This window comes from Thamnophis elegans, chromosome 2, assembly GCF_009769535.1.
Source record: "Thamnophis elegans isolate rThaEle1 chromosome 2, rThaEle1.pri, whole genome shotgun sequence".
Taxonomy (NCBI): domain Eukaryota; kingdom Metazoa; phylum Chordata; class Lepidosauria; order Squamata; family Colubridae; genus Thamnophis; species Thamnophis elegans.
Window position 1 is genome coordinate 9,855,219 of NC_045542.1, and position 14,476 is coordinate 9,869,694.

Below are 14,476 nucleotides of genomic sequence, written 5' to 3' on the forward strand. Positions count from 1 at the left end.
CGTGTGTGTGTTTATATAGAGATACAGATTTATAAATATGTAGAGATCCAGTAAACACAGACAAACACACGTTTTCTGTTTCAGTTAAAAAAAAAAAGAACTCAAGCAATTCTTTGATTTGCTGTGCTCAACCTTCTCTTTTAGTGGACTGACTCCAAATTCTGTTGTCTTGAGACGACTCAATTTTTCTTGCCATGTGTACAAATCTGCCTTGACTCATGTCTCTGTTTATCTGTGCATGACTTAAAGTCTGCCTCTTGATTATACTGTAAGGTTAACCCTCTGCTTGTCTGCTAAACTGCTCTGATTACTGTCCTTGTCAGCAAGGCAGCAGGGCAAGGCCATCTCGGTGAAAAAGAGGAAGATGGGTCAGGCTGGGAACAGCTAAAATCCAGGCCAAGGGTGTCAGGATTGGTCCTGACCCATGCTGCTTCTCGCAGGCAATTGACTGGATAGACGTGCTCGTTCAACGCGATTCCGGCTCTCTCACAGAGACACACACACAGAATTCTGACCCTGGTTGGCTTTGCCTCCAAACTCTGCAATGTGAATTAGAAGGTTTTGGAAACTGACCTTTTGGCTGTGTGACTGTAGCGGGCACAACGTTGCCCATCCCATGCGCAGTAGGGGTCCCGAGCCAGACAGCAATCAGCACAGGCTTCACCATATTCCCGGCATCGGTGGAGAGTCAACTGGGAAACGCCCATGTCAGAGGAGACATAGAGCTGTTGCTACACAAAGAGGAGAGTGGGATAAACCTGGGCCTTTGCTACTCATTCCACTGTTCCCACATCCCTTTGCCTGTGATGAACTGGAGGCATTATTCCTTCCTCCACTGACAGGCAACTCTCATATAGTAACTCTTTAAAGGTAAAGGTAAAGATTTCCCTTGCAGATATGTGCTGGTCATTCCTGAATCTAGGGGCGGTGCTCATCTCCGTTTCAAAGCAGAAGAGCCAGCGCTGTCCGAGGACGTCTCCGTGGTCATGTGGCCAGCATGACTCAATGCAGAAGGTGCACTGAACGCTGTTACTTTCCCACCAAAGGTGGTTCCTATTTTTCTACTTGCATCTTTTACGTGCTTTCGAACTGCTAGGTTGGCAAAAGCTGGGACAAGTAACGGGAGCTCACTCCATTATGCGGCTCTAGGGATTCAAACCGCCAAAGGGCCGACCTTTCTGATCGACAAGCTCAGCATCTTAGCCACTGAGCCACTTGGTGTCTTTGTGCCCTTTCAAATTCCTTGGCAATATATATCCTGAACAACCACCTACTCGCTTTGAGGATATCCACAGTGTCTTCACTGGAGCTGGTTCCTATAAGGCAAAAAATAAGAGGGGGAGAAAACCTTGAGAAGAGCAAAAAACGGTGAAGGTGAAACAACACAACAAGGGGCAGTCATGACTAGCCTTGTCTATTTGCTCACCCTGAACACCTCCACTTCCTCCAGAGTCAGTTCTTCCAGTATCCCTTGTTCCTTGGGCAACACAATCACCTTTTGCACGGTGCCTTGATCTGGAGAGAGAAGAGAGAAGCATTAATCAGACAAGGCTTAGGCTACCCAGTGAAGGGCATAGGACCGATCCATTTCTGAGGATAATTAAGACAGCGCTGTTTACCTTCAAAACCCCCTCCTGTTTGGAAATGGAAAGAAAAGATGGTTTTGCCAGCAAAGCCCCTTCCCTCTAAATAGCAAGGAACTGAAATGGGAGCCTGGAGCAGGGGGGGGGGAAGGAATATGGGAACTATTTTACAGTGGGCTCCCCTTCTATGGAAATCTTTCCTTGAAAGCTGTAAATAGGAGTTTGCTTTAAAAAACCCTTTCTTGTCCCAATATTTTTGGAAGATTGTGAGCAAATAGTGATTTATCTCAGATGTGAATTCAGCATTTATTCTATGCTTGAGGCACTTAATGGTCTATTTAGCTATAGTGCCTGGAATATTATCCCCAGCACTTTTTCAGAAGTTCCTTTGCTCCTGCCAAAAACCTCATAAACGTCCCATCCATCTTGGAGAGAAGGCCTTCTTCTCCGGGGCAGAAATCCAATGCTTTGCTCTCTCTAATTTTTAGAAAAGACACTAGAGCAATTCTCCTTCCCAGGATACTCTTTGCTCGTGTTCTTGGTTCTCCTGTTCTGCATGGCACGACAAAACCGCGCTCGTCAAAATAGCGGCGACAAAACCGCGTCACTAAAGCCGCGATGTCATCACCGCAACGTCGTCACCACGGCGACAACAGCACGGCGACAGAAGGGCGCTTTAAAACAGCGCGGCGGCAGAAAGCCGATTTAAATTAAGGTAAGGGTTAGGATTAGGTTTAGGTTTAGGGGCTTGGTTTAGGTTTAGGTTTAGGGGCTTGGTTTAGGGTTAGGTTTACGATAAGGTTTAGGGTTAGGGTTAGGGTTAGGTTTGGGTTAGGTTTAGGGTTAGGTTTAGGTTAGGGTTAAGTTTAGGGTTAGGGTTAGGTTTAGGGTTAGGTTTAGGGTTAGGGTTAGGTTTAGGGTTAGGTTTAGGGTTAGGTTTAGGGTGCTGAGTGCTTTGGAAGGCGCGGATTTGCCCTCCACGCTTATGTCGGCGCAGATAAGGGCTTCGCAGTATTGTGGGTGAACCCCTGTTCTGTTGTATCCTATCAAGTGGGATGCCTTGATTTAATTCTCCAGCTTTGTCAACTATTCTGATAATTTGGCTAAAGAAAACATATTTTTTCTGCAATTTGTCAATTTAATTTTCTTTTAACAAAGCTTGCCTAGTTCCACTTAGTTACTATAATCAGCTTGGTGGTTTAACTACAACCTGCTAATGTAGCCCTGTCATAGCTGTTGGAATAACTTCCTCTATCTGATCTCACACTGTCCAATCATTTAGTAACTTTTAATTGGGTGTTTTCTTTTATTCTGATCTTGGGTGAATTGAATCTGGGTATATATTTGTTGATCTGACTGTAACTACTTTCTGTTATTCTCCTAATTATTATTGAGAATCAGAAATAAATTTAGATTACAAGTCTTTTTGCCTTTTAGAATGAGAATAGCAATAGCAATAGCAGTTAGACTTATATACCGCTTCATAGGGCTTTCAGCCCTCTCTAAGCGGTTTACAGAGTCAGCATATCGCCCCCAACAACAATCCGGGTCCTCATTTTACCCACCTCGGAAGGATTGGAGGCTGAGTCAACCTTGAGCCGGTGAGATTGAACAGCCGAACTGCAGAACTGCAGTCAGCTGAAGTAGCCTGCAGTGCTGCATTTAACCACTGCGCCACCTCGGCTCAGTGGTGAAACTAAAAAGCAGCTCCGGCCAGCACCACAATCCAAGCTGGTTTCCCCAGGTGGAATTGCAAAGTGCTGGACATACCTGTGCCAAGGAAGAGCACCTCGTAGCGCCCATCCACCGCATCCACAAGATCCACAGCCAAGGTGGTGAAGCTGTAGGGGACATTGGTCCTCACCAGGAGGGGACGGCGCTCGAGGGGATAGACTGCATGGAACATCAAGGGATGGGCCCTCACAAAGGTTACCAGCTCATCCGAAAACTCCCGGGTGGAGCGAAGGCCTGGGGTGAAAGTTCCTCCGGGGCACTAAAAGAAGGAAAAACAATTCCATAAACTCACAACCGGAGAAAAAATGAAAGAATTAGGATTCGGGATTTTCTTTTCTTGCTTGCTTTACTCGGAATTAGAAGCGAGCCAAGAGGTTACTGGAAGGAGTTTACAGAACGGGAGGAAACAGGAAATGAAATCTTGAATCCTCGGAGAGTAAGATGTTTGGGACTCACGGCTCCAGGACGAGGGTAGGGCACACGTCCTGTGTACGGCCCCCATTGGTAGTTGTGTCCTTCCTTGTGGGCAAAGGGCCCATTGAAGACCGTGCGGATGTCAGCCATGGAGTAAACGCAGACTGCCGAGCCACGGAACACCGACCTTGGAGGAGAAGAGGCAGAGCCAGAAGGACAGAGAAGGAGTGATGCTGGGATCTCCCGCACAGGCTCTCCCCAACCCCACCCCATGGGCTTCACTCACCCCAGGGTGGAGAAGACCCCATAAAGCAAAGGATGCTTCTCATCCTGAGTCGGCAAAAGGAAAACGTCACCTGGGGGAAGGAAACACACCAGTCGAGCACCTTGGAGGAGATGCATGTTCAGGGTTTGCATGCAAAGCTCTAGGGCGGCCTTCAGGGGTGGGTTTCTCGCCCCGTTCCAACTGGTTCGGTTGGAACGGGGCCGGCGGCATCCTCGTGCACGCGTGCGGTGCACGCATGCGTACTAGCGTCTGCGCGACGCTCCAGCTGCTCCTGGAGGATCGCGCAGGCGCTGTATGCGTCCTGCGCATGCGTAGAAGCGCAGAACTCGTCAAAACCGGGTAAGGACCGCGGGCAGGCGGGCGCGCCCTTCGCCGTTCCCGGAAGTTACTTACTTCCGGGTTCGCCGACCAACCGGTTCGCAGGGACCGCCGCGAACTGGTTGAAACCCACCCCTGGCGGCCTTTCTCAACCTTGGCCACCTGAAGATGTATGGACTTCAACACCTAGGGTTCCCCCGTCGGCATAGATGGATCTATTTCATGCTTGGAGGCTTTATCTTCCCCAACCTGGGATTCCTCCAGATGTGTAGGGATTGCCAATGCTCCCAGTTGCCAGCTGGCATGAGGAAGTTATTTTAAGAAACAAATGAAAGAGAAAGAACTTTCAATAAGTGTGTGTTTGTGTGTGTGTTTTGTGTGAATAGCCATTTCGTATACCGGATTCAAGGACTGTTTATAAAACGACCAGGACCAACAACACTGCCAAATCCAAATGGGTGCTAGATCAGGGGTCTCCAACCTTGGCAACTTTAAGACCTGTGGACTTCAACTCCTAGAATCCCTCAGCCAGCTCTGCTGGGAGTTTGCTGCTGTACATGGGGCTGCCCCTGAAGAGTGTTTGAAGACTGCAGTTGGTCCAGAATGCAGCCGCGTGAGCGATAATGGGTGTACCTAGGTACACTCATGTCATACCTATCCTCCACGAGCTGCACTGGCTCCCCATTGGTCTCCGGATGTGCTTCAAGGTGCTAGTCGTTACTTTTAAAGCCCAACATGGTTTAGGACCTGGCTACCTGAGAGACCGCCTCCTGCCACTTACCTCCCAACCGCCAATAAGATCACACAGGTTGGGCCTCCTCCGAGTACCGTCAACCGGACAATGCCGGCTGGCGGCCCCTCGGGGGAGGGCCTTCTCTGTTGCTGCGCTGGCCCTGTGGAACGATCTACCCATAGAGATCCGGACCCTTACCATTCTCCCGGCCTTTCGTAAAGCCACTAAGACCTGGCTGTTCTGGCAGGCCTGGGGCTGTTGATTATATCCAGCCCACTGGACTGGTTGTATGGTGTGTCAATTTTTAACATTGTATTTTTTATCTATAATTTTTAAATAAGCTTTTTTATCTTGCTTGTGAGCCGCCCAGAGTCCCAATGGGAGTGGGCGGCATAAATTTTTTATTAAACTCGAACTCGAAACTCGAACTCGAAACTTGAAGTCCACAGGTCTTAAAGTTCCCATGGTTGGAGAGCCCTGGGCTAGATGACATTGACTTGAAGTCCTGCACCTGGCTTGTTCTACAACACCTAAGGTAGAAAACATTCTTAGAATGTCCATAGTACACTGATGCGGTTCCACCACAAATGCGCGTACGAGAAAAGCGCGTGTGACTAAAGCGCGGTGACAAAACCGCGGCGACGAATGAGCGCTGAAGCGCGCCGACAACAGCGCGCCGACAGAAGCACGCTGTAACATAACCCTAACCCTAACCCTAACCCTAACCCTAACCCTAACCCTAACCCTAAACCTAACCCTAACCCTAAACCTAACCCTAACCCTAAACCTAACCCTAAACCTAACCCTAAACCTTACCTTAACTTAAATCGCGCTTCTGTCGGCGCGCTGTTGTCGGCGCGCTTTTGACATAGCGGTTTTAGCGCCGCGGTTTTGTCGGCGCGCTTTTGACGTTCGCGGTTATGTCGTGCCACGCACTGATGCTAGATCTTAGCAGCTTTTCTTTTGGTCACTATTTAAGCACAGCCTATCTTGAAGTCCTTCAGCTGGAATCTCTCCCCAAACTTTAGGCAGAACTTCTGGCTCACATCCTTGAAGCAACCCAGCCCCGCCTCTTTCGTCAAGTCCCAATTTTCCATGCCTTCACCGCTATCACTACACCCCAACCCTGTCCCCTCTTCTCCCAAGAACAAAACTCTCTCTGTCCAAAAGAAGGGCTCACGCAGCTCATCAAAGAAAGTCTCCACGCCATCCTCTCCAATCACAGAGCACACCAGGCGAGCTTTAAGGAACGTCGTCCACTTGTTCAACAAGGAGCGCTGTCCCCCATCGTCATTCTGGAAAAAAAAGAACCCAAGAGATTTACTAGGACGACCCTGTGATTCCTCAGAGGCATAACCCTTGAGAAAAGAAAGACAGACATGGGCCCGCTTTTGAGCTGCAAGGGGGCAAAAACAGCTGTTTGCAACTGGGAATTATGGCACTGTTTCAGCCAGCAGGAAACAGCCTTGATTAGGCCGAATCAAGGTACGGGGCAGAGGAGATCTAGTAGAACAAACTTCTTCATCCTAAGACAGCTAGAAAATGGAGCCACATCTACCATTGATCCAAGACAGCCTGAGTCTGTTTGAGAAAGGCTTCTTCCAGATTTGGGGAAGATCTGAAGACCTCAACTGAGTACAATGGGAGGCTTTAACGCTAGAGTCAATAGCAATAGCACTGTAGACTTATATACCGCTTCACTGTGCTTTTATAGCCCTCTCTAAGCGGTTGGCAGAGTCAGCCTATCGCCCCCAACAATCTGGGTCCTCATTTTACTGACCTCGGAAGGATGGAAAGCTGAATTGACCTTGAGCCAGTGAGAACTGAACTGCCAAATTCCAGGCAGCCAGCAGAAGTAGCCTGCAGTACTGCATTCTAACCACTGCGCCACCATGGCTCAATAGGTACAACGATGGGCATGTGGTCTCCAAAATCTGTGGTTCTTCCAACAGCTGTCATCCAATTGCAATGTGCAACATAACCAAAGGAGGTGGGGGATTATTAAAAGACAAAAAAAATTCACCATTTTATAAATCTTTAATAAATTAAATTTAAATTTGATTGAACTGAAATGTATCTTATTAAATCAAATTGAGTTTTAATCCTGGCCGCACCTGACCTTCTACATGTGGTTTGCTGGCATGCCGAAGGCTGACTTCCTTTGACTGGAACAACTGCTCACCCTTGATCTGAAATCTCCAGATTAAATACTTTTTCCCCCCCAACTTCCCACCATGGAGAGCCATGCCGAGAGAACAATGGGGCTCTGGGGAAGAACTCATTTCCCTCTTCTAATTGTGGATGTCGGCCTCCCCAGGGATGAAGAGGCCATTTGGCCGTGCAGTAGTAGCATTTCGGCCTTTCACACTACCTGCACTCCTGAGAACTCGTTATAAATTGCAACGCAGCAGCTGCTCCCCCACCACACGGTAGAGTTGCACTGGCCATTCTTCCATTTGCTGGGGAAATTTAAAATCTACCAGGGATGATTCTCAAGGAAACACCCCAGTAGGTTGGGTTCACGACTGTATATCCCCCAGAGAGCAGGAGGGACACATGCACACTTACCATCCCTATGCTGTCCATAGAGCAGTGTTTCTCAACCTTGGCTACTTGAAGATGTTTGGACTTCAACTCCCAGAATTCCCCAGCCAGCAAATGCTGGCTGGGGAATTCTGGGAGTTGAAGTCCAGACATCTTCAAGTGGCCAAGGTTGAGAAACACTTGCATAGAGTATGTATGTGCCAGTGGTGGGTTTCAAATTTTTTTAAACCTCTTCTGTTGGTGCAGCCTGCTTTGTGGGAGCGGCTTGCCGGCCATGTGACCGGGTGGGCGTGACTTGCCAGCCATGTGACTGGGTGGCCGTGGCCAACTTGTAAAATGTGGTGAAACTCACTTAACAACGCTCTTGCTTAGCAACCAAAATGTTGGCTCAGAAACTCTGGCATTTGAAGCACGCAAGTCTTAAAGCTGTCAACTTACAACACCCTTGCACCCCTAATCCTTTAGAAAAAAAACTCCCAGAATTCCTTCTCCAGTCATGTTGGCTCAGGAACTCTGGCATTGAAGTGTGCAAGTCTTACAGCTGTCAGGTTAAAAGACCCTTGTACCCCCAACCTTTTAGGAAAAAAACCCCAGGGGTGTTCAGCTTAAAGTTGACAGCTTTAAGACTTATGGACTTCAACTCCAGAATTCCTCCTCCAGTCATGTTGGCTCAGGAACTCTGGCATTGAAGTGTGCAAGTCTTACAGCTGTCAGGTTAAAAGACCCTTGCACCCCTAACCCTTTAGAAAAAAAAACCCAGGGGTGTTCAAACTTTGCAGCTTTAAGACTTGTGGACTTCAACTCCCAGAATTCCTCCTCTCGCTCTTCATCTTGATGATATGCAGACGGGCGGGGGGAGGGAGCTGGAACCGGTTTTAAACATCACTGTAGATTTGTGGAACCTCTTCTATAGAAGAGGTTCGAACTGGCAGGAACCCACCCCTGGTATGTGCTCTGCAACAGGCAAGGGACAAAATTGCTTGTACCTCTTTGTGCCTTTCCCTTGCCCACTCCCAAGGTCCACTACATTTGCTTCATCTTCTCTGCTCAGTTGCTGCTGTAAAGCTGGTTCTTTTCTGCCTTTATTTTCACCCAATTCTCCAAAATTGATTCCTACTTTGACAAATCTTAAAAAGGGGGCCAACTCCTTATCATGTGATCCTTTTTATGTCTCACATAAATCTCTGTCCCATCGACCCTTGCCAATTATGAGCCGAGGTGGCGCAGTGGTTAAATGCAGCACTGCAGGCTACTTCAGCTGACTGTAGTTCTGCAGTTCGACTGTTCAAATCTCACCGGCTCAGGGTTGACTCAGCCTTCCATCCTTCCGAGGTGGGTAAAATGAGGACCCGGATTGTTGTTGGGGGCAATATGCTGACTCTGTAAACCGCTTAGAGAGGGCTGAAAGCCCTAGGAAGCGGTATATAAGTCTAACTGCTATTGCTATTGCTCTCAAAGATGCAATGTGGCGCCTTCAAGAAGGGGACTTACAAGCGGAAGGCATTTATTGTTTGCTAGTATAGAGTGGATGTCAAGCTTGGCTTGGCTCCTGAATCGAACCTTTCGTTCCCTTGGATGCTTTTTTAGAATCGCTAGGTAGAACATCAGTTCTGCAGTGGAAGAGGTCACCAGCAGCAGCTCCCACGTGGCTCGGCCCTTCTCAAGTCCCCCCTTGCCCAACCTGCCCCCCACCCCAGCAAAGATAAACCCCGCCCCCCTCTGCTCACCAGACACACCCGTCCCACTCGAGCGAGTACGGCAGGGCCCACGGCACCCTCCAGTGCTTTTTCACGGAAAAAGAAGTAGAGCTTGTCGTCATTGTGGTCGGAGCTGTCCGGAATGAGGTGGGCTTGGAGGAAAACAGGGTCTGAGGAAGGTGGAAAGAGATGCCATTGCATGGGTTCACCACTGGATGGAGACTGCAAGCGCTCTAGCTTAGCCTGAAGCAAACTTTGGGGAAGAGATGCCGCCAGAACACCAGCCCAAAGTATAAGGTCCCTGTCCTTGGGATGTTCAGTTCCTCTGCAGGTCACAGGTTTACTCCTGTGCCTTGGGACCTCTTTTGCCTGCAGACCAACCAACGGAGACCTTCAGGCTCCACTGGTGTAAGCAGCATGATGAAGCCACATCTTGTAGTCCCTAAAGTATAATTTTTAATTGGACAGTTAGCAGCTTTACATCACTGGGGGAAGCAATCGTATGAAATTGCTTGCAATTCAAAAATTTTTTGACCCTACTCTGTGGGTGTGGCCTCCTTTGTGGGAGTGGCTTGCTGGCCATGTGACCTGGTGGGAGTGGCTTGCTGGCCATGTGTTTTCTTTCTCTCTCTCTCTCTCTCTCTTTCCTTCCTTTTGTCTCTCTGTCCCTTTTTCCTTTCATCTCTCTCTCACTCTTTTTCTTTCTTTTTTCTTTATTTATTTATTTATTTCTTCCTTTCTCTTTCTCTCTCTCTCTGTGTTAGTCTGTCTGTCTGTCTGTCTGTCTGTGTGTGTGTGTCTGTTGGTGGTGGGTTTCAAAAATTTTTTGGAACCTCTTCTGTAGGTGTGGCCTGCTTTCCGGGTCCACTGGTGGAACCTCTTCTAACCGGTTCGGTAGATTTGACGAACCGGTTCTACCGAATAGGTGCGAACTGGTAGGAACCCACCTCTGCTTGCAACACAATATGTGTGCTCCTGCCCACATTTTGGCTTGCCAGTCCAAGAACAGCCCCTCACCCTGGCAAGGCTATCTACCTTTTTTCTGGGTGATTGGCAAGTCCTGCCACTATCCTGATGTCCTCCCCCACCCCCCAAATCCATAAGATATTCACACTATAAGAATTCACTCTTATTCTCCCATCATGATCTCTTATCTCAACATTCGGTCCCAATTTCCCCCTTGTTTTTTCCCCTCTAGAGCCGTGTTTCTCAACCTTGGCGACTTTAAGTCTTGTGGACTTCAACTCCCAGAATCCCCCAGCCTGGGGGATTCTGGGAGTTGAAGTCCACAGGACTTAAAAGCCGCCAAGGTTGAGAAACACTGCTTTAGAGGGTGTTTGGCCTCCTACCGTACAGCCATCGGGAATCATGCTGCTCTGTGCGTACAGCTGGGCGGGGTCCCATGGTCCGGAACAAGGCAGCATCGGTGCCCATGAAATCCACGTGAACTCCAGCATACAGCGTGTTATCTGGAGGGGGTGGATCAGAAAGAAGAAGAGGAACAACGGAACATCACCGGGTGTAACCCATGTGCAGGCCTAACTAGGGGAAGTCTGGAACCTCTGGAGTCTTGAGAACTTTCAAACCACAGAGAGATGATGCCTTAGGCTCTGTCAATGAAATCTACTCAACAGTACGGATATCCTTGAGGGTGGGGTAGGGAAATGATAAGAGCACACTTGGGTGTGAGGATGCAATTTGCGCAAAGGCCACGATTTATGTACTCGTATCAGATATCGTGACATCAGAAGGTATTGGTGCATTTCGGCTGGGTCATCATCCCAGGCGTGGGGGCGTTAGGACGGCCTCTGATGGATGCTTCTATTGCTGATGCCTACAGACAACGATCTTGCCAGGGGGTCAGACAATGGTGCTTCTCAGCTCTGCTCCCTCCAATCCTTTTAAATGAAATGCCAGGGATGAACATGAGACCACAGCCATCCCAAGCATTTCTGTGCAATTAACGAAAGCTGCTCTCGCAAAGACCCTTCCCAAGTACTTTGTTCCCCTCCAGTCAGCTGTTTACTTCCTGCAGCCCTTTTGATAACAAACCGAAAAGCCACCAAGATCAGATAGGAGCTATAGATAGCAAGGTTGTGTAGCAATTCGAATTCAAAGGAAACCTGCAATTCAAGGAGCACACGGACACACACACACACAAAGTACATGTCAGCAACTGCTTAAACCGATCACATTTTTTCCCCCCGTGGGATCGTATGACAGCTGTGGAGGGCAGTCATGCCACCCAGGAAGAGGCAGCTTGGGTTCGACAGCTATAATACAGACTCCACATGGGTATTGACCAGAAGGGTGCCTGTGCAACAGCATAGTTGCGCTTTATATCTTAGCAATGCTTCATCCAACTCAACTCACTCCAAGCTACTTACTGATAAGCACAGCCATGCTGGACTGCCGGGGGTCATAAGGACATTTTCCTTTGCCTGGTTCCAGTGAATGAGGCACTATGCGGAAGAGGTATTCCTGCGGAGGGGCAAACGGGGGAAAGACAACAGGGCCATCATCGTGAAAACTTACTTCGATCTCAAGTCACTTAGAAATGAGCTCACTTTCAGGGGAGGGGTTCCAGTCCCTGCTTCCAAATTCTGCCTTCACTCTGCTCTGCTCTCTTTTCTCGACTGTCCCTTCATAGAAGCGAGACCCGACAAAAGGGCGAACAACAAAACCGCGCCCGACTAAACCGCGTCGCTAAAACCGTGATGTCATCAACGGGCCGACGACAGCGCGGAGACAGAAGGGCGCTTTACAACAGCGCGGAGACAGAAAGCCGATTTAACTTAAGGTAAGGGTTAGGTTCAGGGTTGGGTTCAGGGTTAGGTTTAGGGTTAGGTTTAGGGTTAGGTTTAGGGTTAGGTTTAAGGTTAGGTTTAGGGTTAGGTTTAGGATTAGGTTTAGGGTTAGGTTTAGGGTTACGGTTAGGGTTAGCGTTACGGTTAGGGTTAGGGTTAGCGTTAGCGTTACATTTAGGGTTAGGTTTAGGGTTAGGGTTAGGTTTAGTTTTACAGCGCGCTTCTGTCGCCGCGCTGTTGTCGGCGCGATTCAGCGCTCATTCGTCAGAGCGCTTTAGAACACACGGTTTTGTCACCGCGGTTTAGTCCCATAGAAGTGGGTGAACCCATAGAGCCTCAAATCAAGGCAGACCACTAGCCAGCTGAGTTAATTGCTACTTTCTGCTCTGATTATCTTTTTCAAAGATCCCTGAAAGATGCCACCGATTGAGAATAGAGAGAGAGATGCCTTCTATCGCTAAGACACACTGTGGTTCTTTCCCAGCGGGAAGACTGCGGGTTGTGGGTCAGTTTTCTTACTTCCGAGCGCCAGCCACGATTGATAAGGATACAGACTGGGTGATAAGCCCCCGTTCCGCAGGCATAGAGGTGAGTACGGTTCAAAGGTTCCATAAGCCGTATGTAGTTGAAACATTCACCCTACAGCAGGACATGAAGAAGTAAAACATGAGCTGGGAGACATAAGGAGTTGCCAGGCAGGAGTAAATACAGTCTCCATCTTCCCAAGAATACATAGATTAAGGATCCTGGACTGGGTAGAATCAACAAACTAGCAACTGAGACAAAATCAAAAGTAATGATGTTCCTTCCAGAGATGCAAGAAATCAGATAGCTTTTGGACACTCAAAAACCAAACATGTTTCCAGTTTGCAAATGCATTGAAGCCAAGCCAATAAACACACTATGTACAGGGTAACAGTGAAGGAGCTGAAAATTGCCACTTACTCTCTGCCCTTTCCCTGCCAAGCGACATTCATTCTCCTGGTTTGGTAATGCTGGCCAATGGATCTGAAGAAAGAGAGAGAGAGAGAAGGATCATCTTCAGATGCCACTCCTTTTGAATTTCTTGCTTCTCCAACCCTTTTGCAGTTGGCCTTTCTTTAATTAAGAGCCGAGGTGGCGCAGTGGTTAGAGTGCAGTACTGCAGGGCTGCTATCTGCAGTTCAGCGGTTCAAATCTCACCGGCTCAGGGTTGACTCAGCCTTCCATCCTTCAGAGGTGGGTGAAATGAGGACCCGGATTGTTGTTGGGGGCAATATGCTGACTCTGTAAACCGCTTAGAGAGGGCTGAAAGCCCTATGAAGCGGAATATAAGTCTAACTGCTAGAATTTGAGCTGCAACCCAATGAATCCTACCCATCTTGCAAGGTGTATGTGTATCTATCCCACTGCCTCCTTTATTCTGTGTTATCCCGGCCCAAGGCAGTTAGTAACCACTGCAGAAAAATGTTGGGCATGATGAACGTTGGAGGCCCTTCGTAGCCCTCTGAACTTGGCTGTTTTCTTGCAGACATTTTATTACCACACTAAGTAACATCATCAGTGGTCACACGATTGGCATGCTGAATTGATCCAGAGGATTATTATTCTTGGGGGGGGGACTTACAATGAGTGGCTCCTTGTTGATGTTGTGAAGATCCAAGGCCACCAGAAAATCTCGTGCCCCCAGGTAGAGACGTCCCTGGTCTTGGTCCACCAACAAGATGCGATAATCACTTGTGTTGAAGTTGAAGCTGAAAGGACGAGCCGTGCGGGTCTCTAACAACTCTGTGGAAGGAAAGCCTCAGAGTCAACAACCAGTCTCACGGTCTCCTACTTATGGGGGGGGGGTAACTACTAGGATACTACTTATCCTAGTAATAGCAATATGCCCAGGAGTAGCGCACCATTTACGAACGGACAAAAGGACAGGTCAAGCTTGCCTAAATGCATTTTTAGGAATCTTTATGTAAAGCGAACTTTGGTTATCTTGCTAAGGTGGGGGAAACGGTTCCACCACAAATGCGCGAAGGGCATAAGCGCGCCTGAGTAAACCGCGTCGACAACAGCGCGCCGACAAAACCGCGCGACGAAGGAGCAACAAATGAGCCCTGAAGCGCGCCGACAACAGCCCGCCAACAGAAGCGCGCTGTAACGTAACCCTAACCCTAACCCTAACCCTAAACCTAACCCTAAACCGAACCCTAACCCTAACCCTAACCCTAACCCTAAACCTAAACCTAACCCTAAACCTTACCTTAAGTTAAATCGCGCTTCTGTCGGCGCGCTGTTGTCGGCGCGCTGTTGTCGACATGCTGTTGTCGACGCGCTTTTGACATCGCGGTTTTAGCGCCGTGGTTTTGTCGGCACGCTTATGACGT

At 48.6% G+C, this 14,476-nt stretch overlaps 1 protein-coding gene across 4 annotated transcripts in view; it reads right to left on the reverse strand.

Annotated features, from left to right (window-relative positions):
* The window catches only part of LOC116502836 (semaphorin-3F-like), a 35,853-nt gene that overhangs the window by 10,382 nt on the left and 10,995 nt on the right, over nucleotides 1-14,476 (reverse strand). For all 4 annotated transcript variants that reach the window (XM_032208790.1, XM_032208791.1, XM_032208789.1 and 1 more), the window contains 13 exons: nucleotides 13,723-13,883; nucleotides 13,062-13,124; nucleotides 12,636-12,755; nucleotides 11,697-11,790; nucleotides 10,659-10,778; nucleotides 9,340-9,479; nucleotides 6,249-6,363; nucleotides 4,018-4,087; nucleotides 3,774-3,918; nucleotides 3,354-3,576; nucleotides 1,427-1,515; nucleotides 1,275-1,316; nucleotides 574-731 (listed from right to left, as the gene is read on the reverse strand). In XM_032208790.1, coding sequence (XP_032064681.1) covers nucleotides 574-731; nucleotides 1,275-1,316; nucleotides 1,427-1,515; nucleotides 3,354-3,576; nucleotides 3,774-3,918; nucleotides 4,018-4,087; nucleotides 6,249-6,363; nucleotides 9,340-9,479; nucleotides 10,659-10,778; nucleotides 11,697-11,790; nucleotides 12,636-12,755; nucleotides 13,062-13,124; nucleotides 13,723-13,883 — 1,540 coding nt within the window. The remainder of the gene's footprint in view (nucleotides 1-573; nucleotides 732-1,274; nucleotides 1,317-1,426; nucleotides 1,516-3,353; nucleotides 3,577-3,773; nucleotides 3,919-4,017; nucleotides 4,088-6,248; nucleotides 6,364-9,339; nucleotides 9,480-10,658; nucleotides 10,779-11,696; nucleotides 11,791-12,635; nucleotides 12,756-13,061; nucleotides 13,125-13,722; nucleotides 13,884-14,476) is intronic.